The 26,178-nt window shown below is 45.3% G+C and overlaps 1 protein-coding gene across 15 annotated transcripts in view; it reads right to left on the reverse strand.

Annotated features, from left to right (window-relative positions):
* Window positions 1-26,178, reverse strand: part of AGPAT4 (1-acylglycerol-3-phosphate O-acyltransferase 4) — a 1,398,816-nt gene that overhangs the window by 74,945 nt on the left and 1,297,693 nt on the right. For all 15 annotated transcript variants that reach the window (XR_003793727.1, XR_003793728.1, XM_029224043.1 and 12 more), the window contains one exon: window positions 7,447-7,710. Coding sequence is in view for 13 of the 15 variants with exons in the window: in XM_029224043.1 (XP_029079876.1) it covers window positions 7,447-7,710 (264 nt within the window). In the remaining 2 variants the exon portion in view is untranslated. The remainder of the gene's footprint in view (window positions 1-7,446; window positions 7,711-26,178) is intronic.

Consider the following 26,178-nt stretch of genomic DNA (forward strand, 5'->3'; position numbering starts at 1 on the left):
AAACAAAAGCGTTCCACTAAGAACTGAGCCGGAGTGTAACACTGATCTGGAAGAAAAGACGCTGGATCTGAAGGGAGCCGGCGAGTCGGCTTCCGGGATCCTCCAGAATGAAAGATCCAGGTGTGCGCAGGCCAACGGAGCACAGCGCCTGGGCCAGATGACTTCATCCCTGTTACTTCTTTACGCAAAGCAAGGAGAGGAAGAAAAGATTTGTGACCCCCTTATGGCTGGAGAGGTTGTTACTAAGACAGACCTGAGCATTGCATTACGGGCAGGGAATTCCCTTACCCCGTTCGTTCACCTTGGAGAACTTCTTCCAGGTTCGAAGGACAGTTTCATTCGAGTTTTCCTAGGCAGACTGCTTTGGTGATTAGCCAAAGCAGTTCTGGACTTAAGAGAGAGAGTATGCAGAGAGATAAAAATAAATACCAGTTGAAAATACACGGAACCCCAGATTAAAGAAACCTACAAGCCTTCGTCTCCATTCATCAGAAGATCTGCCCCACGGGCCAGCCTGGACACACACGTGCTGGTCACTGGCTGGACCAGTGGGACTGCTGCCTCCAGATGAGGCTTCTACACTTGGCCACCTTCCTCCACGTCCAGTGTCACCAGCCCCACTTCACTCATGGGAGATCCCTGACTTTAAGCAGCAGGAAAGAGGGATTCTCTGGCTTGGTCCATAAGTAAAAAGCAAGGTCTTCAGTCTGTATAATCTCTCATTCCCTGTATTGCCAGTAAAACAACGGGGGGAAGCGGAGCAGAAGCCAGGCGAGGGGGGGGAGGAGGGAGAAGGGAGAAATAAACAGAGCATCACTCGTGTCGGTGCCATACAATGGCCTTCACTCTGCACTTCACAGGCACAGTGGGAGAAAAAAGACTTAGAACGCAGACTGTATTGGTTTTCTGGAGCTGCTGTAACAAAGTACCCCAAACTGGGGGCTTATGAAGGGAACCCTCCAGGGTTCTGGAGGCCAGAACCCGAGATCACGGTGTGGGCAGGGCTGCTTGCCTCTGAGGCTGCAGGAGAATCCACTCTGGCCTCCCCCCTGGTTTCTGGTCTCAGTGTCTTCACATCGTCTTCTTCTGTGTCTGCTGCCTCTGTGTCCACGTTCCCCCCTTTTACAAAGACACAGTCACCATGGATCGGGGCCACCCGATTTATATATATATAAATTTATTTATTTATTTTGGGCTGCGTTGGGTCTTCATTGCCGCACACGGGTTTTTCTCTAGTTGCGGTGAGTGGGGGCTACTCTTCGTTGCGGTGCGTGGGCTTCTCACTGCAGTGGCTTCTCTTGTTGGGGATCACAGGCTCTAGGCACGCGGGCTTCAGTAGTTGTGGCGCACGGGCTCAGTACTTGTGGCTCACGGGCCCTAGAGCGCAGGCTCAGTAGTTGTCGCACACGGGCCCAGTTGCTCCGCGACATGTGGGATCTTCCCGGACCAGGGCTCGAACCTGTGTCCCCTGCATTGGCAGGGGGATTCTTAACCACTGCACCACCGGGGAAGTCCCGGGGTTTCTGCTTTGGTCAATTGACAGCCAGTTACCTGCACTCCCTCTGGGAGGTGATCCCCACCTGGTACTGATAAGGGTGAATCTGCAGACCTTCAGAGAGAATACCCAGGTCCTGGGTTGCGACTCCCCAGCAAAGGTACCAGGAGGTCCACACTTCAGCGGGATCAAAGATAGCCATGGGAAGGGTCAGGACCAGGGGCCTGGGGACAAGCTACCAAAGACCTATTCTGACATCTTGGGGGTGATAACTATTGTGACAAGTGAAGGAGTCAAACCTGCTCATAACAGAAAAGAGTGAAAAGTCAGCTTGGACTAAAATAAGAAAAAGCAGCCGTGCCATTAATCACGCTGGGAAGATATGGAAGAGCCGGCCGCCAAGTGAACAGCTCGTATTATTTCTCCCAAGGTCACTCTGGAAAATGCCACAGCCACCCCCTCCTTGATGGATCACTTTCTTACCAAAGACACCCTGGACTGGCCTTGTATTTTCCTGGCACAGCGGGACACGCAGCTGTGGCCCTCGCCTCATGACACACACAGCGATGTGTCTAATCCCCGCTTCTCCTGGTCCTGCTGAGAAACAGAAACCTCAGGAACACCAATCCCTCCTCCCTTGTCTTAGACACCCCCTCCCCCTTTCCCCCCAACCCCGGCCAGGATCTATAGCTATGTGGATCCTCTGGGTAAAAGGGGAGGATTGCTTCCCCAGGGCCTGCTCCCAAGGGAGCCACGTGCCTCTGAGAAATCCCCCGCCAAATGGATCAACAACAACTTCCGTCTGGAAAGCAGCTCACGGAGGAAGTCCAGCAACAGATCCCGGGGGGCTCCTGGCAGTGTTCGCTCATCAGGAGTTCCCTCCAGCCTCCCCGGTGAGGGGACCCCCTTCCATCTCCACTTCCACTTCAGCTGCTCCAGTGCTGTCCCCCTCTTCAGGGTGACTGACCGGGGACCAAGTCTGGGCGGGAAGGCACTGAGGACACCTGATGCCCCCCTCACCTCTCCCACTCTCCGTCTCCCATCCAGGGCTCCCGGTCCCCGACCTACTGCCTCCCAACAGCTGCGGTCTCCCCTGCCACACCAGCACCAGCTAATCTCAAAGAAAGGAAACCAATACGCGCCGAGAATCGGGAACTCATATCAGGACCTTTAAAACACAATTCTCATCCTGCTTCATGAGGGGCTATGGTAGGAGAAGCGTTCTTCAATTTCGAGTGAGACAAAAGAGAGAAATACACAAAAACAGCCAAATTCACACTATGGGAGATGGCCTTGTACTAAAGCAGAGCTGGCCAGATGGCCCCAGGGACCAGCCTGTAGCCCAGGAGAGTCAGATTGATGGTGTGGTCGCAGTTGCGGGGAGCAGGGGGCTGCCCCAAGGACGAGAGGGAGGCGGAAGCACCTTCAGTGAAGTCCGGTTCCCACTGGGGCTCCGGGGAGGGCGTCTGTCAGTCACGCTGCTGAGCGCGCCCTTGGGTCACAGCTCGGAAGGGACTTCTACATCCTGGGGTCCGTTATTGTCACAGCAGGAAAACTGACATCTGTTTCAAGGGAGGACCCGTGGGCGGTATCATAGGCGGTGAAATGGAGCTTGCTTCTCCGTTCATGCTCAACCACTACCTACTGCAAAGAAAGTAGCCAATAACCTTCAGGTCAGGGCGGGGGGACACGGAAGAGAGAGGTGCTGAAAAGAGAAGTAAGTATCTCCCAAAGGCAGAACCGAAAAGAACTAAAGTCTTTATCAGAAAAAGATTGGAATCTTGGTCAATTCCACTCCCTCTCCTTTATTCAAATGTAGTTCATTTTTTAAAGTTACCTAACCGGGTTAACTGCCATAATGAGAAGACACCCTTGCCTGTCTCCCACCTCCCATCCTTTTCCCCAACCCCCCGCAATGCTCCTTCCCTCCACAGACACAAATTCCGGTTTTCATCCTAAATCTGATGTGCTTTAAACAGTTCACAAGGCACTTCTGTACACGGCATCTCATCCTGCTTTTTCAACCGGTCATGGTGACCCGTCCCGCTACTCTATGCTGAACTCGGAGGGTTTGCGTGGCTTGCCCAAGGGGACAGCCTGTAAACAGGACGGCAGCATGTCCTATGTTGCGTCTCAGCACTCCAGATTCTGACCCCTCCTCACCACCACACGGCCTTGCCCATTAGAGGCACCTAATGGACCTGTGGATTGGACGGCCATAGAACCCATGAGCATCACGGTCCAGAAAGAGTAAGTGGCAGGCTTAACGCACGGAGCTGGTTAGCAACAGCACGGAATTTGGAAGCAAGGCACCAGGGCTGGTGGGTGGATGGGCAGTGTCTCCATGCAGTTCTGTGTCCCAGGTCCTCCACGGAACAGTAAGGTCAGTTGTAGTCCTCCCCAGCACCCTCCCCTTTTAAAAAACTCTGCCATTAATAGATTCTCCGAATTCTTCCCTGCTTTCTAAAACCCACAGTGTCAGAGGGGAAGGAAAACAAGGCAGCTGGTCTTGGCCACCTTTCCCAAGAGATTAAAGGACACATGCTGCGCGAGGGAAGGTAATACAATTCTACTCGGCTTCTCGTAACTTTCTTCCTTCTCCACACCTTGCAAAAGCTCGCTCCATGCCCCCTTCCTCATCCAGCATGCTAAGCCAGCCTGTCTTAGCCTCCTGGGCCCACAAAGCTAGGCGAAAAGGAAATACAACAACCCTCCCAAAGTCAGCCACCTAGATCAAATAAACTTTCAAATTGTTATTCCTGATGGCGGTCCTGGCCACCAGACTAAGATTCTCTGCTGTGTGTGTCATGCTGGAAACCGTCTCTATTTGTCATTTACATCAGAGTGGCCTTTTACACACCAGGGCTGGTGACTACTTTGGACTCACTTGGTGCAACAGCAAGCTCTTAACATTTTTTTTACTTTTTTTTTTTTTGCGGTACACGGGCCTCTCACTGCCGTGGCCTCTCCCGCTGCGGAGCACAGGCTCCGGACGCGCAGGCTCAGCGGCCATGGCTCACGGGCGCAGCCGCTCCGCGGCATGTGGGATCTTCCCGGACCGGGGCACGCACCCGTGTCCCTGCATCGGCAGGCGGACTCTCAACCACTGCGCCACCAGGGAAGCCCCGCTCTTAATATTTTTTTACAAAGGGTGACGTCACGGCTCTATTAGTAAAAAGTGGGCAGGTGATGGAGGGGATCCAAGTCTCCAGGAAAGAATTTTTTTCTTAAAAATCAGCTGCAAATGATAAATGCTACTGGTTTTCTAAGCTTTCCAGTGATTCATTCAACCCCATGAAGAGTTTTTATCTTAACTCAGAGGGAGGTGGAAGAGAGTGAGAGCAAACAGAAGGGGTCTGACCATCTCTTATTCCAAGCTGTTAAATATTAAAATATTTAATATTAATGATAGCCCACGCACTGCAGCCTCTGATGGTCAACAGCTCAGTGGATCATTGTCTCTTACGTGTCTTTGGTTGTTGCTGTGAAACACTCAGGGTATAAGGAAATCTATTAACTACAGAGGACAAGTTCCGAGAGAGAGAGGAGAACAGCTTTGTATCTAACACATGCTGGGATACCAGAAATGGAGAAGCCGGGGAAGGCATGGGGGAGCTTTCCTCACTGCAGTGAGTGCCACAGCCAAACCCAGGATGCACTGCCTTGTCCTTCTCCTCCAGAGAGAAGCCCTCCCCCTTCCCTCTTCAGGTCGCTTCTGCGTCTGCTCAGCCCAAGCCCCTGGAAGCTTTCATCCGGGGCAGTAAGCACACAGCACTGTGGGACGTCCCGAGATAGGATGTGCCTGGATGGATGTGCTTCTGAATCTTTTGTGAAATTTGACTGCCTGCCCTCCATTTCACCCTGGGTGGGGAAATGCCAGTGGCTTGGATGGTTATGTTTCATTTGGAATCATTCTAAATAGTTTAATTAATTTATCATGTTGAAAAATCCACCTTGCTTTCTGAATCTGTTCCCCATCTTAATTTCCACCAGAGGCACATAGGCTATGGTGCCCTTAGAAGAATATTGACTCGGCCTTGCTGTAACCTTGGTATGTCTTCACCATCTACCAAAAGCGAAATAGAGTACTCTTAGGAACTCTAGTCCTAAATCCTGTCTCTTATTTCTTGACTCCAAATGAGAAAGTCAGTGCTTAACCACCTCTTCGAGATTTAAATAGGGGTTACGACAGTGCAAATACACATGATTTCAAATTACAAACTGACAGATTTGGGAATCTCCATAGGTGTGTACAAATCATACAAGTGCAGGCTTTGATGAAATGTGCAATCAGCATTGCTTTGTTAAATTTAAGTTTTCTTTAAATAGACACTTAAGTGTAGAAAGACACTCAAAATTATAAAGTAAATCTCAGGCTATTATCTCCTTCTCTTGATTATACAAACTCTTTTCTCCTCAAACAGCTACAATCCAGGTTCTGGCCATCTCCTACTGCTTCTGCCCTGCGCTGAAATATTGTTTCCTTTTCTATACCATGGGAGATGTCTAAATACTAGAAACAATGTTATGGTAAAATGTATGACAAAGAAATTTGCATTACCCACGATTGCGTTGAACGAGTGGCTGCACCCAATAGGCCATAGATACATGGATTAAAGATACATTTTTTGTAACTGTGACTTTATGATCTCATGAACATTCTCAAGACATTTATGTAAAACACTACAATCCAAGACATAGTAGGTCTAGCACACAAACCACATCATAAACAGTATCAGACACATCTGCCAGTTCTGAGCTGGTGACAGAAATGACGAATAAGCACGTTTTTATCATTTGTTCCTCACAAGATCGTACTTTGAAGTTTTAGAAACAACTCACTGAATCAGTAGTAATCCCTTTGGATAACGGTATGCAGCTTGTATTATTTTAATTCAAATTTAAATCTGATTGCTTCATTTTAAGGGTTTCAAAAAGATATCTATAATTTTGGACTCTTGGCGTAATCTAAGGTAGCTGAGGTTTTTAAATTGCTTAATTTGAAAGAGCTCATTTTTCAAAATGTATTCACACTCCTATATGTAATTGGTAATGATGTACACTGCATTCTGTGCTGTTGAGAATAGGTACAGATTTCTGGTCCATCAACACCAAACTCATCTCTAGACATCCCAATACTCAGATTCATCTTGTATCATTTTCATTTTTGAAATTCAGGCCAGTTGAATTAGTCACGTTTAAAATAGTCTAATATAATCACACACACACACACAGACACACACACACACACATGAATGTATATAAAACTGGAGAAATCTAAAAAAGGTTGGTGGATTATGTCAATGTCAGTTTTCTTATTGGGGTATAACACTGTAGCCATGCAAGAGGTCACCACTGGGGAAAACTGGCTGAAAGGTACATGGGATCTCTCTGTTTTATTTCTTACAATTGCATGTGCATCAATTATCTCAAAAATTTAAAGAAAAGAAGCAAGGAAGACAACAATACATTATATCACCATTTAGTTTTTAAAAATAGGTATATGTCTTATGTATCTATACATATACAGACTTACCTGCATACATGTACAAACATAAGAGCCATGCATACATATGTCTCTGTATGTGCCTACGTATCTTTCTATATATGTGTGTATATACATGCTACTTCTGTAAGGATACCTAAGAAATCACTAATGCTGGTTGTTTCCGAGGAGGAAAACTAAAGAAACAGAATGCTTATTTGCTTTTCACAGGATACCCCTGTGCGCCTGTTGAATTTTGTGCTATTGGCATTACTCATTCAAAAAATAATTCTTTAAGAGTGAGGACAAAATAGACATTTCAAACCTAAAACAAACAGAAACAAACCAAAGAATCTTAGCATACACTAAAAGCCTTAGTGAACCCATGTAAGAAGTCCTAACTGTGACACACACACACGCACTGGCAGTGAAGATGCAAACAGAGAAACAGGAGAAAGTCTCTTACGGCTGGAGATGCAGTAGGACAGCCGGCAGTTGATCTTCCGGAAGAGCTGCTTGTTAATTGGCCAGAGGAGAAGAGTGAAGAGCTGAATGGTGTTGATGATGAGCCCCGAGGCGATAAACACGTAACAGAAGATGAGATGGCACAGGAACTGAGACTTCAGCAACGCGATGAGGTCCATGCTGGGTGGGCGCTCCTCCGCCAAACCACAAACGCCCACCGTAGAGCACGTCCAGAGGACAGGACGGCCGGGACTCAGGGATACACCTGAAACACACACCGATGTCAAATGTGAGAAAAAATATTATCTGCTCTTATAGGCAGGGGAAAAAAACTCCTAGAAGAAAAATATACTCTCGAGATTAAACACATTCTACAAGGAATTCCCTGGTGGTCCCGTGGTTAGGATTCCAAGCTTTCACTGCAAGGGGCACGGGTTTGATCCCTGGTCAGGGAACTAAGGTTCCCCGCAAGCCAAGTGGCCAAAAATTTAAAACACGTTGTACATTCGTTGATTTATTTTTATTTCAAAAACTTTTTTTTTTTTTTTTTTGGCCAAGCCATGCAGCTTGTGGGATCTTAACTCCCCGACCAGGGACTGAAGCCAGGCCCTCAGCGCTAAGTCCTAACCGCTGGACCGCCAGGGAATTCCAGCAAGCACTTATAATAGCGCTTCCTTAAGGTCGGGCACAGTTTCAGTCCTTTAAAAAGAATAGTTCCTTTAACTGCACTAATGCCTGCGAGGTGGGCACTGTTATTACAGAGGAGGGAATGAGGCCCACAGAGGTTAAGCAACTTGGTCAGGGTTCCACAGGCCTCACCGCTAAGGAGAGGCTGGTGGCCAGAGTCCGCATCTCTGGACCTTCCCTCCTGCCAGCCTACTGCCCCCAGCGACCCCTCCACACCTCCCTCCACTCGTCATCTCCAGATCTCAGTCCAAACGGCACTTCTTCTGGCAAGACCTCCCCGAATGCATGCCTGCCCGGGGGAGGCTGGGGGCCACCCCTGGGGTGGTGTTTGGAGGGGGTCGCCCAGGCGGCACCCTCTGCCGTTACTGTGTTACTGCTTCGCCTGTTCGCCTTCCTACACTGGACCGTCACTCCTCCGGGGCACACGACTATTCTGAAGATCATCCCTGTCTCCCCCAGCCTTGAAGCAATCACTGGCACAGAGTTGGAACTTAATTAAAAATACATATATGGGACTTCCCTGGTGGCGCAATGGTTAAGAATCCACCTGCCAATGCAGGGGACACAGGTTCGAGCCCTGGTCTGGGAAGATCTCACATGCGGCGGAGCAACGAAGCCCGTGCGCCACAACTACTGAGCCTGCGCTCTAGAGCCCACAAACCACAACTACTGAGCCTGTGCCCCATAACTACTGAAGCCTGTGCACCTAGAGCCCATGCTCCACAGTAAGAGAAGCCACCGCAATGAGAAGCCCGCGCACCGCAACGAAGAGTAGCCCCCGCTCGCCGCAACTAGAGAAAACCCGCCAGCAGCAACGAAGACCCAGTGCAGCCAAAAACTAAATAAATGAATGAATAAAACTTAAAAAAAAATACATATATATTTGTGGAATGATTTAATGAAGGGAAACAAGGGATGAACTTTGAGATATCAGTAAACACAAATAACCAACTATGAAGGCAAGAGGAACACGCCACCACACTCCTGACACACACACACAGACACACACACACACACACACACGTGCGCGCACACATGCACCCTTAAGAGTTCTAAGATTGAACAGAAACTCAAAACATGCACAGCGGCCAGACTCACGGCCCTGTCATCAGTCTCCAACCCCAGAATGGAATAACGAAGTAACTGTCCAGTTTGGTTAAATTAAGCCTTTGAGGAACAGCCTGGAGGCAGGAGGTTCAAATACTCTGCTGGAGAAAACATAAGTCTGAGAGCATGACGCGTAGCAGGCTAGCTTCTCCCAGAAGCAGAACGTCATTGCAAACAACCTCAGGAACAGCTCCAACGGCAGGACGAACTTTCTAACAGTAATGGTGAAGAGACCGTAGACGTCATTACCATCTTTATGGATAATACTGTCCCACAAAAAATCTGTATGACAGTATCACATATATGATCTCATTTTAAGCCTCAGATGAATCCCATGAGTATTATTATTATCCCATTTTTCGGAGTAAGAAACTGAGATGCCCCATAGGTTGGGCGATTTGCCTGAGGTTGCCACCATCAGTAACTGACCTTAAGATTCAGTCTGACGGGGCTTCCCTGGTGGCACTGTGGTTAAGAATCCGCCTGCCAATGCAGGGGACACGGGTTCGAGCCCTGGTCCGGGAAGATCCCACATGCCGCGGAGCAACTAAGCCCGTGCGCCACAACTACTGAAGCCTGCACACCACAACCACTGGGGGCCACTCGCCTACAGTCCATGCTCCGCAACAAGAGAAGCCACGGTAGCAAGAAGCCCGTGCACCACAACAAAGAGCAGCCCCCGCTCGCCGCAACTAGAGAAAAGCCCGCGCGCAGCAACAGACCCAACGCAGCCGTAATTAATTAATTATTTATTTTTAAAATTATTTTTAAAGTGCTTAAAAGGATTCAGCTCTGACGTCCGAGCTCTTTCTCCTCCAGCTCTCTGGGCGACTTTACCCCTGGGGTGTGAGGTGGGGCTTCTCCTGGGCTCAGAACTCCCCTCCACAGAGCAGCCCAGAAAGGAGCCCAGGGCAAAACCAGTGCAGCGTTCAGTGAGGTTCACAGTCCCAAACTAGGCGCAGAGCTGGGGACACGGGACTCGCTTCTGGGACTCCTAGGCTGGTTTTGAGGACAGTCTTGGGCATAAGGACAGTCACAAGGTGCATTCCTGTAAAACATGACCCTCGCTTAGACTAACTGGAAGGCACCTGTGTTTCTGAGACGAGGGAAATAGAAAGTACCTTTGGCCTGATTTCTCTGAAGTCAGCTCAGCTCAGCTGAGACCATCTTTCTCCCCAGAAGCCCTGCTCTCTGGCACAAAGCCAGGACGCTGCAGAGGCTGAAGCAGCCCTTCTTCAATGTTTTTCAGAAAGCACTGCCCTGGGACACCTCCAAGTTGTCAAACTCTTTACTTAGTTTCAACACACCCAGTCTCTCTCGAAGGCACAGACATTAAGCTGGTAGCTCACCTCAATGCACTTGGCTTTTAGGAGCCACATGAATAGAAGTGACACACGTCAGCAGCAGCTATAGTCTGAGGTGGAATATTCACGTGCTGTATTCATTTGTCCTTGGATTAGCCTCTAAAAGCTTCCAGACACTCTAGGCCAGAAGAAGTGTGATTCTTCACTAGGTTTCTGGGACCTAGTGTTTGGAAAGTATTTGACAAATCCTTTGCTTTGCTGACTTAACACTAAGAAATGGAAGTCAGCTGGTACTGGAAACGCAGGGGATTGAATGCCGCCTTCCTCGGTTTCCTGTCAGAAGTAGAGCATGACGAAGAAAAAGTAAGCTTTTCTTTTTTTCCTTGTATAAGTCCAGGGACCAGCATGCCCTTTAGTAAAACCCTTGCTAGTACTGCATGAACCAGGGGTCTAACACAACGTTGGTGAGCTTTAGGAGTCACGAGGGGGGTCACAGACAGGCGAGCCTTGGCTGGCTTTGTTCTGCCCCAGACCCCCTTCCTAGACTGGTGTGGGTTTGGAGTTCAACTGTCTGGGTTTGAAGCTCTGTTATACCCCTTACTGGTTGCGTATCCTCAGGTAAATTAACTTTTCTGAATCTCGGATTCTTTATCTACAAAAAGGGCTAATAGATTGCGATCAAAATTCCAAGGAGGCTACTGTTTTTTGCAAAACTTTAGTTGATTCTCAAATTTATATTCAAGAGCAAAAACGACAAGAATAGCAAAGGAAATGCATGATGAACAATAAGGTAAGAAGTGCTGCGAGTTTATGAAACAATTTAACTGATTATTAAAAGAGACAAGGCCAAACTTTTTGGGGGGGGGTGTCTAGTGGGTGAATATGTGTTGCATGTCTTCAGTTTATTCCAGATAGAAGTTTGGGGGGACCATCCTACCCTTCTTGACTAAAGGCAAGCTTTCTCTCTAATGTGGTGATTTGCCAATTCGGTACCATACTGAGGAAAGATGGTGTAAAGATCTGACCAGTGACAAAAACAGGTAGAGAGAAAGCATTTTAAAATTCTTGCCTTTTCCTCTAATTTTTGGTGGAAGGATTACAGGTGGTTTCTCTTTTCTTGCCCGTGTTTTATTGTTCTTTTCTATAATGAGAATGAGATTCTCCCCCTTCCTGGGCACAGAGCTGGATGGACGCATCTCCCAGCATCCCTGCCATTGGTTAGATGTGGTCAGAGGATGGAGCACACGGGATGATGAAGGTGGTCCCTGAAGGCTGCTTGCAAACTTGATGAGGAAGAACCACGGGGTGGGCTCACCCTGTCAGGTGAGCGGAAAGGTGGAAATCCAGCCCATCAGCAACAGACCAGAGAAATTCTGGAACGTGAAGGCAACCTGAGACCACCTTGAATCCAAGCATAGCTGACGGTGAGGGTGATACAGGCCAGATGCTAGAGGGTAAGGGACGTTGCAGGAACGTTCGAATCTGGCAGTCCTGGCTAGAAATCCAGGCTCAGCCGCTGCCTAGCTCCATCCCTTACTGAACTTCCACAGCCCCCAGCTTCCTCCTCTGCGAAACCAGAACGAGACCGCCAACACAAGGTTGCTGCAAGGCTCACGTATAATAAAGCGTCTGAAACACTTAACACGATGCCCGGAACACAGGGAGCTCACAATAATGGGAGAATTTTTCTCTCATTTCAAGAAAAGAAAGAAGGAGCAGCTAAGATGTATTACTTTGGCATCCCTGGGAAAGCCAGTGAGATATAAATCAGTTTTCCTTCTCACTCCCTATCTACTGATAGAGCCTGATGTTTTCTTTAATTTACCTTGAAGTGTGTTAAAACATTGCCTCCCCCATTTGTTTTCATTCTAATCTGTCCTTTACTGCTAGTGATTCTGAGATGGGAAGTGATGCGTTCACCAAAACTCACATGGATGGTACCCTTTTAACCAGGTAATAACCTTGGCAAAGCATGGAGATGACAAAGGGACTTCGGAATAAGGGAAGGTGCCAGCCAGCAGGATGCTTTCATTACCCTTGTGTTTCCCACGCAGATTTCTACCCTGAAACTGGGCAGATGCAGAGAAGCTGGCGTGCACACACCGGTGGAGCTTTGCTACCTGGGACTCCTGCAGGGTGAGGGGTGGGAACGCAGATGGCATCAGCGGAAACATAAACAAATAAAAGCAGCCCTGAATCTCCCCATGGGAGAATTCAAGGTGCATCCTTCCCTAAAGACGCAGCGGCTTCAACGTAAAGCATCAAATTAGAGAACCAACGGGAGGAGCTGCGTTACGACTTCGGTCTTCTACCCTAGTCAATATTCTGCAACTATTAAATAAGCACGAGCTTCAGACACACTCAGGAAGAGACTAAACCTGAAACGGGATGAACTCTTTCACTAGCTTGTTTTTAAAGATTTTGGTGGGGTTTTGTTTTGTTTTTTTGTTTTTTGTACATTTACATGACAGAATTAAACCAGGTCAGGGTTTTAGAAGAAGCCAAAGCTTCCTTCCAAAGAAATCACTCCAAGTGGAATTGCTAAGATAATGCCCATGATCAATTTAGTACCATCACTGAAATCTATACAACCCATTATTTAGGATCTTTTAATCCCAAACACCAGAACAATGTTCACAAAACAGAAGAGATATCTAACAAATGCTAATTGAAACGATGCTACTTTTTATATTGCAAACTAAAACTGATAATACGCCATTTTAAAAGAGCTGGGGTAAAACGGACTCATTCTCACAATGAGAACAACAACACAATCTTTTTAGAAAGCAACGTGGCATACACAGAAAGACCTCAACATCTTCACACCGCTTGATTTCGTAGGCCAACCTCTGATCATCTCTCTCAAGGATAAAACTAGCTTTTAGAAAATTCTCTCTGCACCAAGATATTCAACCAGTATTATTTATAAGCACCCAAAATTAGAAACCACTTACCTTTCTGACATGAGGAAACAATCAAGTGAATTATGGGAAACTCACACAATCGAATGAAGAAAGTATCACTATAATAGGTTTGTAGTAAGATGGAAACATTTTCATTATGATATTGGGAGATGAAGGTCACCAAATTATATATAGAGAGAATAATCACAACTTAAAAAAACACTACCAGTAGTTATCTTTCTGTGTGTGCGCGCACAACTCAAGTAGGGCTGGCTGGTGGGCTTTGTTTCTGGACGAATACTTTTGGCCTGTAAGGCAGAGAATGCCCAGGCACAAAGGTGCCTTGCAGGAAAGGAATGTGGATGCGGTCCCAGGTGAAATGAGTGGCGGGCTGTTCCAGTGGTCCATCTTTCAGATCTCGAAATCTACTTTAGGTTAAATAAATTTAGCAAAATCTCCAAGAGGGCAGCAACGAACTTGTGGCAGCCCGAGGCAGCCACTTAGCACTTCCTCCTGAGAAACATGGATAAATTTAGTTTTGGATTCCCGGGAGTTACACTGGCCCAAGGCCCAAAACAAAACACGAGAGAAAGTGTTCTAGACTGAATTTAACTGTCTCTTACTAAAATATTCCTCAATTAAAAAATTATCATTGTCTAATGGGTTGGTAGAAGCCTCTATAAAATTAGCTTATTTTAAAATTTGATGGAACAGTCCTTTGTCTAATACCCCTGTACCATATATGAAGTCCATTAAAACAAAAACTCCAAAGAAGTCATAAATCATACTCAACTACTTCATTACATCCAATAATAAATAACCCTCAGTCTCTCTCCAAAATCTAATTTTAGGATAATAAAAATGTAAGTCTATAGAAAACTGAGGTTTCTAAGTTTATGTTTAACAGTTGCTTCTGAGCAGCTTATAAGAGAAAAAGAAATCCTAAAGGGTTTTAAATCTAATCCAGGAAACCAGGATCAGGCAAACCCAGATGGATAACCTAGGTAACTTTTCCTGTCATAAGAAAAAACAAAGATAAAGGAAATTAAATGAGGTATTCTCCAAGGCCTTTTGTAGCTCTGACAGCTACAAGATTAAAATATCTAGAGTTAAACATCAGGTCTTCTGAATGGTACCCAGTGCAGCAGAATAAGTCCACTGAATGTTTTACACGCACATTGTCTCATTAACTGTCACAGAAACCTACTATGGAAGGTACTGTTATCCCCATTTTATAGATGAGGAAACTGAGGTTTAGTGAGACCAGGGAACACGCAAAAGTCAAACAGAGAGTAAACTAAGCTCAGGTTAGGCTGCCTTTAAGACAGGAAGCCCAAGGCAGCTAGACATCACAGGAATGTGGCCTTATTTCATGAACTTGGTTCCATATTTCACCTCCCGGTTCCCTGTCTGACTGTTGGGGTGATCGTGAGTTTTTGAGTCACTGCCCCACCAGTCAGTCCTGCAGAGACCCAGTCATGCCCTCCTTCCAGGTAGAAGGTCTGCCATCCCCAAACCCCAATCCAGCTCTCCCACGGTCCCTGGGATCGGAGGGCTCTGACCTCACAGAGTTGGTGCAGTCGGAGCGAGCTGGTGCCTAGCTACATTTCCAACAACCAAGAGTGTGTGAACTATTTTATAAGATACTCAGTGGAAAATATATTTTTAAATTATGTTCGATCTCTGGAAGTTTCCAAAAACTTTTATGAAGGACTTTTATGAAGTCCTGATAAAACTCGAATATCATGAAATCATGAAACCCAAAACTGAAATGAAATAAGGAAAATTAATCTTCCAAGTGGGGAAGCAGACACATTTCTGCTTTAAATGAGTCTATTCCAATTAATCTTGAAACCTTTTCAAAAATGGAAGACTGATGGAGGTTGCATGGAGATTGTTATAATCTTCACACCATTATTGCTGCCACGTGGCATGGCCATCAACTCAGTCACACACCTGTGAAGGCTGAAAATATATGGAGGCTGAGGAAGAGGAAGGGGCCGCTCTCGCCTCCCCTCCCATCCAAGCAGGGAGATGGCCTGCGACCAGCTCAGGGCCTCCAGGAGCAGGCGTGAGGTACATGCATCGCCAGCTGGCACCCACAACAAAAAAGAGAGCTTTATTCAGTGTAGAATCCACCTCCTACTCCAGTCCTACCGTCACCAAGGCAACACGGTCGGGACAGCGGTCTCATCACACTGCCCACCTCTCTCCTTCCCACGTGGGTCGTGACAAAGCCGTGTGGCCAAGGCACGCCACCTAAGGGGAACCTCGCCAGGTGGCCGCTGGTGTCAAGCCCATCTACCTACTGTGTGACTCTGGGCGAGGAACTTGTCTTCTCTGAGCCTCAGTTTCTGCATCTGTTTAATGGAGGCAATAATCCGGTCCCCAGGGGTGTTGTGCTGATGAGAGGCAGCAGCCAGCTCAGGCCTCAGGAGGGCACTCCTGGGTACCAGGGTCCACCGGGGCTCCCAGAGTGCCTGTGACATGCCCCTCCTTCCGCTGCTTCTCCCACGTGTCTGTGCCCCAAAACCAGCTACCATCATTTTTTACTAAACTTTCCGCCTGTGGGTCTCGTGATCCATTTCTTTTGTTTGTTTTCGTTAAGATTTTCCTCATTGGAACATGTTTTTTCGGACATCTGCACAATCCAGAATGCCTCTGAGCCCAAAGTGCCTTGTAAGGCTGCCCCAAAGTCCACTCACAAGTTTTAAAGAAGGGATCACGTCTCCATTCCCAACCTAAAGGAAGACAGTTCACAGTCACCTGTTCTGAGGCCCTCTTTATAATGATGGGTAATACCTGTTAGTTCCCACAGAAATTATATTAAAGAAATGAGTTGAAGAAAACAGTATGAAGGTGCCTCAAAACACCAGAAATAGAGTTGCCATATGATCCTGCGATCCCACTCCTGGGCATATGTTCGGAGAAAACTATAATTTGAAAATATACATGCACCCCTATGTTCACAGCAGTGCTATTTACAATAGCCAAGACATGGAAACTACCTAAATGTCCATCAACAGATGAATGAACAGAGAAGTTGTGGTATATATACACAATGGAATACTATTCAGCCGTAAAAAGGAATGAAATAATGCCATTTGCAGCAAGATGGATGCGACTAGAGATTATCATACCAAGTGAAGTCAGACAGACAGAGAAAGACAAACATCATGTGACATCACTTACATGTGGAATCTAAAATATGACACAAATGAACTTACCTATGAAACAGAAACAGACTCACAGACATAGAGAACAGCCTTGTGGTTGCCAAGGGGGAGAGGGGTGGGAGAGGGATGGACTGGGGGTTTGGGATTAGCAGATGCCAACTATTATATATAGAATGGATAAACAACAAGGTCCTACTGTAGAGCACAGGGAACTCTATTCAATATCCTGTGATAAACCATAATGGAAAAGAATATGAAAAAGAATGTATGTATATGTATAACTGGATCATTTTGCTGCCGCACAGAAGAAATTAACACTTCATTGTAGATCAACTATATTTCAACAAAATAAATTTAAAAAAAAGAGCTGAACATAGTACAATAAATATGAACCTTGTTCTGACTTCATGGAGGAGAAATAAAAACTGGTATTGACAAGACCTAGACTCTCAGCACTTTGGTGCCCTGTGAATATACCAGTATTTCCCTGACCTCACGGAGCCTTACGATAAGGAGCTGAGGACACATTTCTCGCCAAATGTTATATGTAAAGGATGAGCAGATAAAAGGTGTGTCTGCATCACCAAGGGGGCAGAGATTGGAGTGGGCAGACTTCTGAGCAGTGTGAAGCCGGGGCCAGTTACCAGTGCAGACAGACATGTGCTTGGGTCCCCAGCAAATCATGGCACCTAATTTTTTTTCATAAAAGCTGCTCTTTAATATTTCAAAATAAACCGAAAACCAATAATAATAAAAAGCCTTTAAAATTAAGACTTATGGGGCTTCCCTGGTGGCGCAGTGGTTGAGAGTCCGCCTGCCGATGCAGGGGACACGGGTTCGTGCCCAGGTCCGGGAAGATCCCACATGCCACGGAGCAGCTAGGCCCATGAGCCATGGCTGCTGAGCCTGTGCGTCCGGAGCCTGTGCTCCGCAGTGGGACAGGCCACAACAGTGAGAGGCCCGCGTACCGCAAAAAAAAAAAAAATTAAGACTCATGGCAAAATTCAAAACATTGTTTGAAATTTCCTTATTTTATAATTCAATATTTTCATTTTCAGTACCCATTGGGGGAAGGGGTACAACCGTAACCTTTTCAGTATTGAGGAGCTCTAACCTTTAAGCAGGCTCCCCTATGGACAAACAACAGCACGTGGTCTGTGAATGGCCAAGCCAGGACACCGTGGGGATACCACCGAACAGAGTCAGCCAAGCACATCCTCCGGCATCGTTTTCCAGTAAAGTTGAGAAGATTGCCCAAATCTCTCCACTCCTCCTGGCCTAGCCCACCTAGTCTGTCTGGGTCGCCAGCTCCATCAGGAGTGATGACTCTCACCATTATACTGAGGACGACACACTGCCTGTGGCCACGTGAGCAGGGCACGTAACCAGCAGAGGTCACCAGCCTTGGACAAATGGTCCAACTGCTAGCTCTTGGGGGGGCTCCAAGCATCAGAGACAGGCCATCTCAGAAAGCCAAGCAGACGTGAAGTGACAGTAACCAAAGCTTGAAGAGCATATGTCACAAAACCATGCGGACGTGGGAAGCTCTACACAGCAGCTAACTGGTGCAAATACAAGTCAGGAGGCATCATGACTGGGAACTGATTTTGCACCGGGACGTGTCAACTGGACAACAGCCCTCCTTGGGAACCCAGAAATCATGACTCTACTAGTGGTTGAAGAAATAAATGTAGAAGCGGAGGCACCAGTATTGAGTCGGGGGCTGGGTTTGACTATTGATCATCCGTGTGTCCGTATCACCTTGGTTACTTGGCCTCTAGAAATCTCAGCTTCCTCATCTGTCAGTGCGAGGCTCTGCCAGATACACCGACCCCACAAGGGTGGTGGAAGAGGTCAGTGAGGTAAGAAAAGAATGTGCAAAGGCTCTGCTGGGCGGACGCTTAGGCACCTGTAACCACTCTCAATTCTATGGCTCAGAAAATGGAAAATGGGGCCACTTGTCCAGATGTCCTCAACTAGAATGCTTCTGATTCATGGAAACTAACATGGCCTTAGTACCCTGGGGTACTTACCAGGGAGTAGGGTTTGGAGGAAGCACCCTGCTGGCTCTGTCATGATCAAGAGTTCACTGTAGGTGGGGTGGGTCCCTGAGGGTCTGCTCAGAGTAGCTAATTTGGGTGGGGACAGCAAGTGATCTTTTTTTTTTTAATTTATTATTTTTGGCGGCGTTGGGTCTTTGTTGCTGCGCATGGGCTTTCTGTAGTTGTGGAGAGTGGGGGCTACTCTTCACTGCTGTGTGCAGGCTTCTCATTGTGATGGCTTCTCTTGTTGCGGAGCACGGGCTCTAGGTGTGCGGGCTTCAGTAATTGTGGCTCGCAGGCTCTATAGCACAAGCTCAGTAGTTGTGGCACACGGGCTCAGTAGCTGTGGCTCACGGGCTTAGTTGCTCCGCGGCATGTGGGATCTTCCCGGACCAGGGCTCGAACCTATCGAACCTATGTCCCCTGTGTTGGCAGGCGGATTCTTAACCACTGCGCCACCAGGGAAGCCCCAGCAAGTGATCTTTCTTTTTCTTCTGCATCACAGACACCAGTAACCAGGCTCTTTTCTCTCTGGTGGGTCCCTCTCCATTGTCCTCACTGCTCGTTAAGCGCCCTTGACCCTCGAGTCCTTGGAGAGAGACCCTGCTGTTGCCCATCCTCATGTTCTGGTAAGGAGGGTAGGGGACAGTGGGAGATCGATAAGACTAGATTTCAAATCTCATTTCTTTGATTTTCATAAAGGGATGCCAATGAACCCAGGCAATTTCCCCGACTTGATTCATGCATAATGGACCCGAAGAGAGACTTACTAGAAAACAAATGCACTTAAATGCTTTCCTGACATGAATCATTTATTGAAGACAGAATTGCTGGCTGTGAGCGCCCAAAATAAGTTGACTTACAGTATCCTTGTTTCTAGATAGATCTGAAATACGATCACAGAATATTGACGTACTCAGCTATGAACGATGCTTTTGGGGTCATTATGGACTGGCTATTCCTCGAAAAGTTTCATTAAGAACAGCAGTGATAAAACACAAAACAGGACCTTCTCTCTCTCTCCTTTTCTTTTTCTACTTTCCTGAGTCACAAAGCTCAGGAATACAGGATGCTTGGTGAAAGCAGTGATGTTCCTTCCAATTTCTGTTAAGTAGAATCTGGAACAGGTATTCTGGGATTCATGCAAACATTCATTAATCCACTGACAACTTTATTCATTCATTAGGTCGTCTGTCCACCAAGCTACCCATTCATCCATTAAGTCAAAAATTCACTGATTCATATTTATTGTTGCAGCTCTATTTATACCATTGCATTAGACTGCTGAAAGTAAGCACAGGGGATTCTTACAGAGTCCCTCTCTGTGTTTTATGTGGGTGAGTATCATGCCCAATAAACCAAAGTATTTATTGAGTAATTATTTCCAGGCCCAGGATGAACCCCCAACCCCTTCCACTTCTTAGAGAATAAATAGATGCTCAATACATGTTGATTCAATCCAAATTTCTAGACGACCTAATTTAGTCTCCATACCAATAACCCTGAATTGTCAAAAACAACGTACAAAGGGATAATATGAACTGAGAAAGTCCTAGGTTTCTTTCCCATTATAATAAGGACAGAGCAGATGACCCAACAATTTACTCTCCCTACAGAAGCCATGCAGATAAACCCACACGATTTCTTTCTAAACCGTTATATCCTGTAACCAAGCAGAGAATCCTCTTCTACCTCATGAAATTGCATGAGGCAATATATCAAACTGACATGAAAATAACTAAAATGAAAGCAAATTACCTACTTAAACCCCAGTAGGGGAGTTCAGATGTTGGTTGGGGAACAGAGTTGACTTTTCTTTAAACAAAGAATCTTCTATTAAAATAAAACCTGGTAAAAGTAAAGGAAATTACTCTCATAGAGTAAGTCACTTAGTGAACCAAAGTCATGAATTCTTTTAAAAGTAACTTCCCCCATTATAACAGTAATTCACATTCATTATAAAAATTTTGTAGTCTAAAATGTAGAAATTTTACCACCTATATGGCCACTGACACTTTGGTTTATTTTCTTCTAGTCTTCAGTGAAGACACTGGCTTTTTTTTTTTTTTTTCTTTGCTAGATAAAACCATTGCAGGGACTTCCCTGGTGGCGCAGTGGTTAAGAATCCACCTGCCAATGCAGGGGACACGGGTTTGAGCCCTGGTCCAGGAAGATCCCACATGCTACGGAGCAACTAAGCCCGTGAGCCACAACTACTGGAGCCCGTGTGCGTAGCACCCATGCTCTTCAACAAGAGAAGCCACCACAATGAGAAGCCCGGGCACCGCAATGAAGAGTAGCCCCCGCTCGCTGCAACTAGAGAAAGCCCGCATGCAGCAACGAAGACCCAACACAGCCAAAAATAAATAAATAAATAAATAACCATTGCAGAGGCTTTTCGTTTTCAAATATAGTTGCGATCTTCTGTTAAATCAATTTTACATGACCTTTCCTTAACCTTTAGTGAGATCATTTTCAATGTCCTTATCCCAATATAAATACTCTAGTAGTTACACTGGACATATCATAATTGTTATCTTATTGCCTCATCATTGTACTATTTAGGCTTCTTTTGTCTTTTTAATAACAAGTAACGCAGGGAACTTCCTGGGTGGCTCAGTAGTTAAGAATCCACTTACCAATGCTGGGGACATGGGTTTGATCCTTGGTCTGGGAAGATCCCACATGTCGCAGAGTAACTAAGCGCATGTACCACAACTACTGAGCCTGCACTCTAGAGCCCGCGAGCCACAACTACTGAGCCCGCACGCCACAACTACTGAGCCCATGAGCCTAGAGCCCATGCTCTGCCACAAGAGAAGCCACCGCAATGAGAAGCCCGCGCACAGCAATGAAGAGTAGCCCCCATGCGCCACAACTAGAGAAAGCCCACGCACAGCAACAAAGACCCAACACAGCCAAAAATAAATAAATAAATTTACTTTTTTTAAATAATTAGTAATGCAACAATTAACAATTCAGGGTACAAAGCCCTTTTTTCCCCCCCCTTAATTTTGGGTAATATCTTTAGAATAAATTCCCACATGCAGGATTTCTGGGTTCAAGGAACAAACATTTTAAGGCATCTAGTGAATTTTGCCAAATTGATTTCCAAAAAGTTTATAGCTATTTATGTTCTTACCAGCAATTTACAAAAATACACACTCCACCACGTTTGTCGGCAATAAGAATTCTCATCTAAAAGCAACAAAAACCCGATTAATGCTTCATACATTAAAAGCTATGTCTCTGTTTTAACCTGCATTTTGGGGGTTATAAGTGCAGTGGATTTTTTTTAACATTTATTAAACTACTGCTTTCTGTCACGACTTGTCTATTGTATCCACTGCCCGCTTATCTCTTGTATATTGATTTGCACGAGCTCTCCATATATTAAATAGAATAACATCTTAACTATTCCATTTAGAGTGACCAATTTTTCCAGTATTTTTAGCTCATTAAAGCCTTAAATTATTATGGAGTAAAAGCTGTGATTTCTTTCAGAAAGTTTAGGCTTAGAAAGTCCTTCCTTCTACCCTTAATTCTTGTCCTGCAGAAAACTGGTCCACATTCACTTATTTCATCTCCTTTTTCCATGATTAATTTTATATATTTTTAACTCTTAGATCTGACATTTATTTTTTGGCTATGGTGCTCCACGAGAATCTAAATGGGTTTATTTCCAAATATTTAACGAGCTGTATCCAAGGCGTTTATGGGAAGTTCTTTCCCTCCTCCATTAATTCATACTATAATCATACATTAAATACCAACAGAGAAGAAATGAACTGTAGAGATGAATACACCAACCACTCATTTAACAGATGAAAAACTGGTACCTACAGAGTCAGCAAGCAGCTCGATCCCTCCGACAGGAGGGACAAAGCTCTGAGGATTCTTTCTTCCCCTTGTCCCTTGTGTTCCCGCCCACCTGACATTTACTCTCTTAGAGGGAGTAAAATATTACTGTGCATTACAGCCTTCCCCAATCACTGGTTAAAGATCTGCAGGAAATCAGGAAGCTGTAACTTAGAACTACATTCGAGACAATGTAATCTCAGATGGGAATGAGGGAAACCAAGGTGGACACAGAAGCCACTTGCTGGGCCTTATTTTTCCCATTCAAAGACCAGAAGGATTCTCTGATGTTGTACCAATCTACCTATGGGAGGGTTTCTGCAGGAGAAAAAAGAAAAGCAGACAGGAAAAGTACCTCATGTTTTTGAAAGGGATTCCTTACCGATGTGTGATTAGGGAATGGAAGCCATAGCAAGGCAGGGAGTTTTAGGCTGTCTTCGTCAACGGTGCATCTCAAGAACCCAGAACAAAAATTCCGCAGGGGGCTTCATCGGTGGCGCAGTGGTTGAGAATCTGCCTGCCAATGCAGGGGACACGGGTTTGAGCCCTGGTCTGGGAAGATCCCACATGCCGCGGAGCAACTAGGCCCGTGAGCCACAACTACTGAACCTGCGCGTCTGGAGCCTGCGCTCCGCAACAGGAGAGGCCGCGGTAGTGAAAGGCCCGCGCACCGTGATGAAGAGTGGGCCCCGCTTGCCGCAACTAGAAAAAGCCCTCGCACAGAAACAAAGACCCAACACAGCCAAAAATAAATGCTTAAATAAAACATTACTATTAATTAAAAAAAACCAAACAAACAAAAAGAATTTCTCAGGAATAGAGAGGACGCCAAAGCCTCACGAGGCCCCTGGACCACTTTCTGCTAAGGGACCAACAGCCTAGAACACAGAGACACTGAGGGGAGGCCTGAGACACAGACACACTGAAGGGAAGGCCAGGACACAGGGAAAATGAAGGGAGGCCCGGGGCACGGGGAAAATGAAGGGAGGCCCGGGGCACGGGGAAAATGAAGGGAGGCCCGGGACACGGGGAAAATGAAGGGAGGCCCGGGGCACGGGGAAAATGAAGGGAGTTGTGAGCAGTAGCCAATGTCTGAGGTCTGGAAACAGGGACGAGAGAATCCTTTCCAAGCCAGACATTTGCTTAATTGGTATTTTTCGTAATAGTATATAAAAGCTACAATGTGAATTCCCAAACTTTGAGGAGTTCCTAACTCCTAATGGATTCTTTGTGTGTTGACTAAACCAGACTTTAATTTTGCCTCTGCTTTTAGGTTATGAGCTCCTCCAGTGCCAGAGAACAAATATATCATAAACGAACTAGAAATAATTATGAACAATTACAAATGAATAAGTAAAAAATAATTATAAGATATTAACAGGAAGCCCCAGCATTTACTTCTTCTAAAAATTTCTCTGAGAAAATAATTAAATTGTAACAGAAAGTCTTGGGAGGGCCAGGGAGAACAATGAGGAAATATATTTAGTGACAAAAAGAGGTTTACAATATACAAAGTCAACAAGAACATGCACCATATGAGCCAAATCTTAAAGCCAAAAAAAACAAAAAAAACAAAAAAAACCCAGTGCATCTCCATGCTTAGGAAGTAGTTGGTTGGTAAGTCAAACTTTTTTTTTAATATCAAAAATATTCAAAATACACAAAACATTTTACCACATTGATATCTAGTCACGTTTACTTCATTTTTTTAGGAAATAAAATATATAGATATTGAAGCCACTTCTGCTATTTGAGCTTGAAATTGGCGTTTCCTTCAAAGTTTTTGTTCTTTTACTGTATATGTATTCACAAACAACATATACTTTTTATGTTGTAAAGATGTGTGTAAATAATATTCGAATCCTTCTGGGATTTCCTTTCTACATTCAACACTAAATTTTTGAAATTTTATGCATCTAGTTCAGTCGTTTTAATTTTGGAAGAGTATTCTTTTGTACGGCTACACCAAAAATTCATCTATTACCATACTGATGGACATTTAGAGTATTTCCACTTTTTTCCTCTATTATAGATAGTACGCTAATGAGCACTGGAATTGCTGAGTCATTCTGACGTGACATCCTCCAGCTTCACTAGATATTAACAAACTTCTTTTCAAAACTTAACACACTCGGAAGATGTCTGGGTTAGAGCAGTGATCCCCAACGCTTCTGGCACCAGGGACTGGTTTTGAGGAAGACAATTTTTCCATGGATTGTGTGGGGGGATAGTTTCGGGATGATTCAAGCACATTACATTTATTGTAATTTCTATTATTATATTGTATAATAGAAATATTGTATTGTAATATATGATGAAATAATTATACAACTCACTATAATGGTGACTGGAGACGGAGCTCAGGCGGTAATGCGTGCGATGGGGAGCGGCTGTAAATACAGATGAAGCTTCACTTGCCCGCCACTTGCCTCCTGCTGTGTGGCCCGGTTCCTAACAGGCCACGACCAATACTGGTCCGTGGCCCGGGGGTTGGGGACCCCTGGGTTAGAGAGATAATGGGCAATAATACTTTTCTTCTTTATGCTTCCCTGTATATTCTAATTATTCAACCAAGAGTATTTACCACTCTGGTAATATATTTAAGTTAAAAAAAAAAAGCTCAAATTTTTACACTACATTTTTCAGATTACTTATGTATGTTAACATATATTGCTTGATATCGCTCTCTGACTTATTAGTGTACCCATGTTACAGATAAGCAAATGGAGGCTTAGGGAAGTTCTATGACTTGTTTAGTTTGGTCACTAAACTGGTCCCGTACCTTCTCTGGGTCTCAGTCTCCTCTTTATTATTTCCATCAGCCTACCTCACAAAACTATTGAGGGTGAAAAATAAGACAACTGACTTGAAACACCAAAAAATTTTAAAGTGACTTATAAATATATAATCCACTGGTTATCTTTTTTCACGATTATGTTCTTTACATCTCTGTCCCTGCTCTGTACACAGTGAGAAATAACTAAGTATGGAGGAATATGGGAAAAGGTACAGTCTTACAAAACCTCGGGTACCATTTCAACTCTTCCTTCCCAAGGAAAGAAGTATTCGTTAGCCAATGGTTTACTGCCTGGAGATTTACTCCTTAGTCCTTGATCTAAGCTTCATTCTAACGGTAATTTAATTCTTAGAGATGAGTAAATACAGACTCAAATGACAGAACAAAAAAAAATGGATTCAGTACCAAAAGCAAGTGCTTTTTGGTTTCAGATAATGCTCTTCACACGACTTCCTTCCTGGTTTCTAAGAAAGCAAATCCTGGCAGAGTGGAGAGCTCTGGAAATACAACGCCTGGACTCAGAAAAGCTGGTGCCCGAAAACCGTTAAGGAAAAGCACAAACTTCCTCACACACGCAGCAAACCATTTGTACTGTTCCGAGGGCGGTACAGAGCCAGCTAACCTGCACGGCGCTTCCAGTCCAAGAATACCCTAGGTTGAAAGGGACATCGCCTTGGTTCCCTGATAAAACCCAATAAAATCGCCACTATTTGAGTTGAACCAACAACCCTTCTGACAGTCACTTCTTCATTCCTTTCCTGTGGTACCTCACAGATCAAATTCTCCTGCATTAATTCTATAACAACATTTTGATATAGGTCTGAATACCAAAGGGTATTGGACTTGAAAACCTGAGACA

The sequence above is a fragment of the Monodon monoceros genome, unplaced genomic scaffold (assembly GCF_005190385.1).
Source record: "Monodon monoceros isolate NGI ecotype Baffin Bay Population unplaced genomic scaffold, NGI_Narwhal_1 Super_Scaffold_15, whole genome shotgun sequence".
Taxonomy (NCBI): domain Eukaryota; kingdom Metazoa; phylum Chordata; class Mammalia; order Artiodactyla; family Monodontidae; genus Monodon; species Monodon monoceros.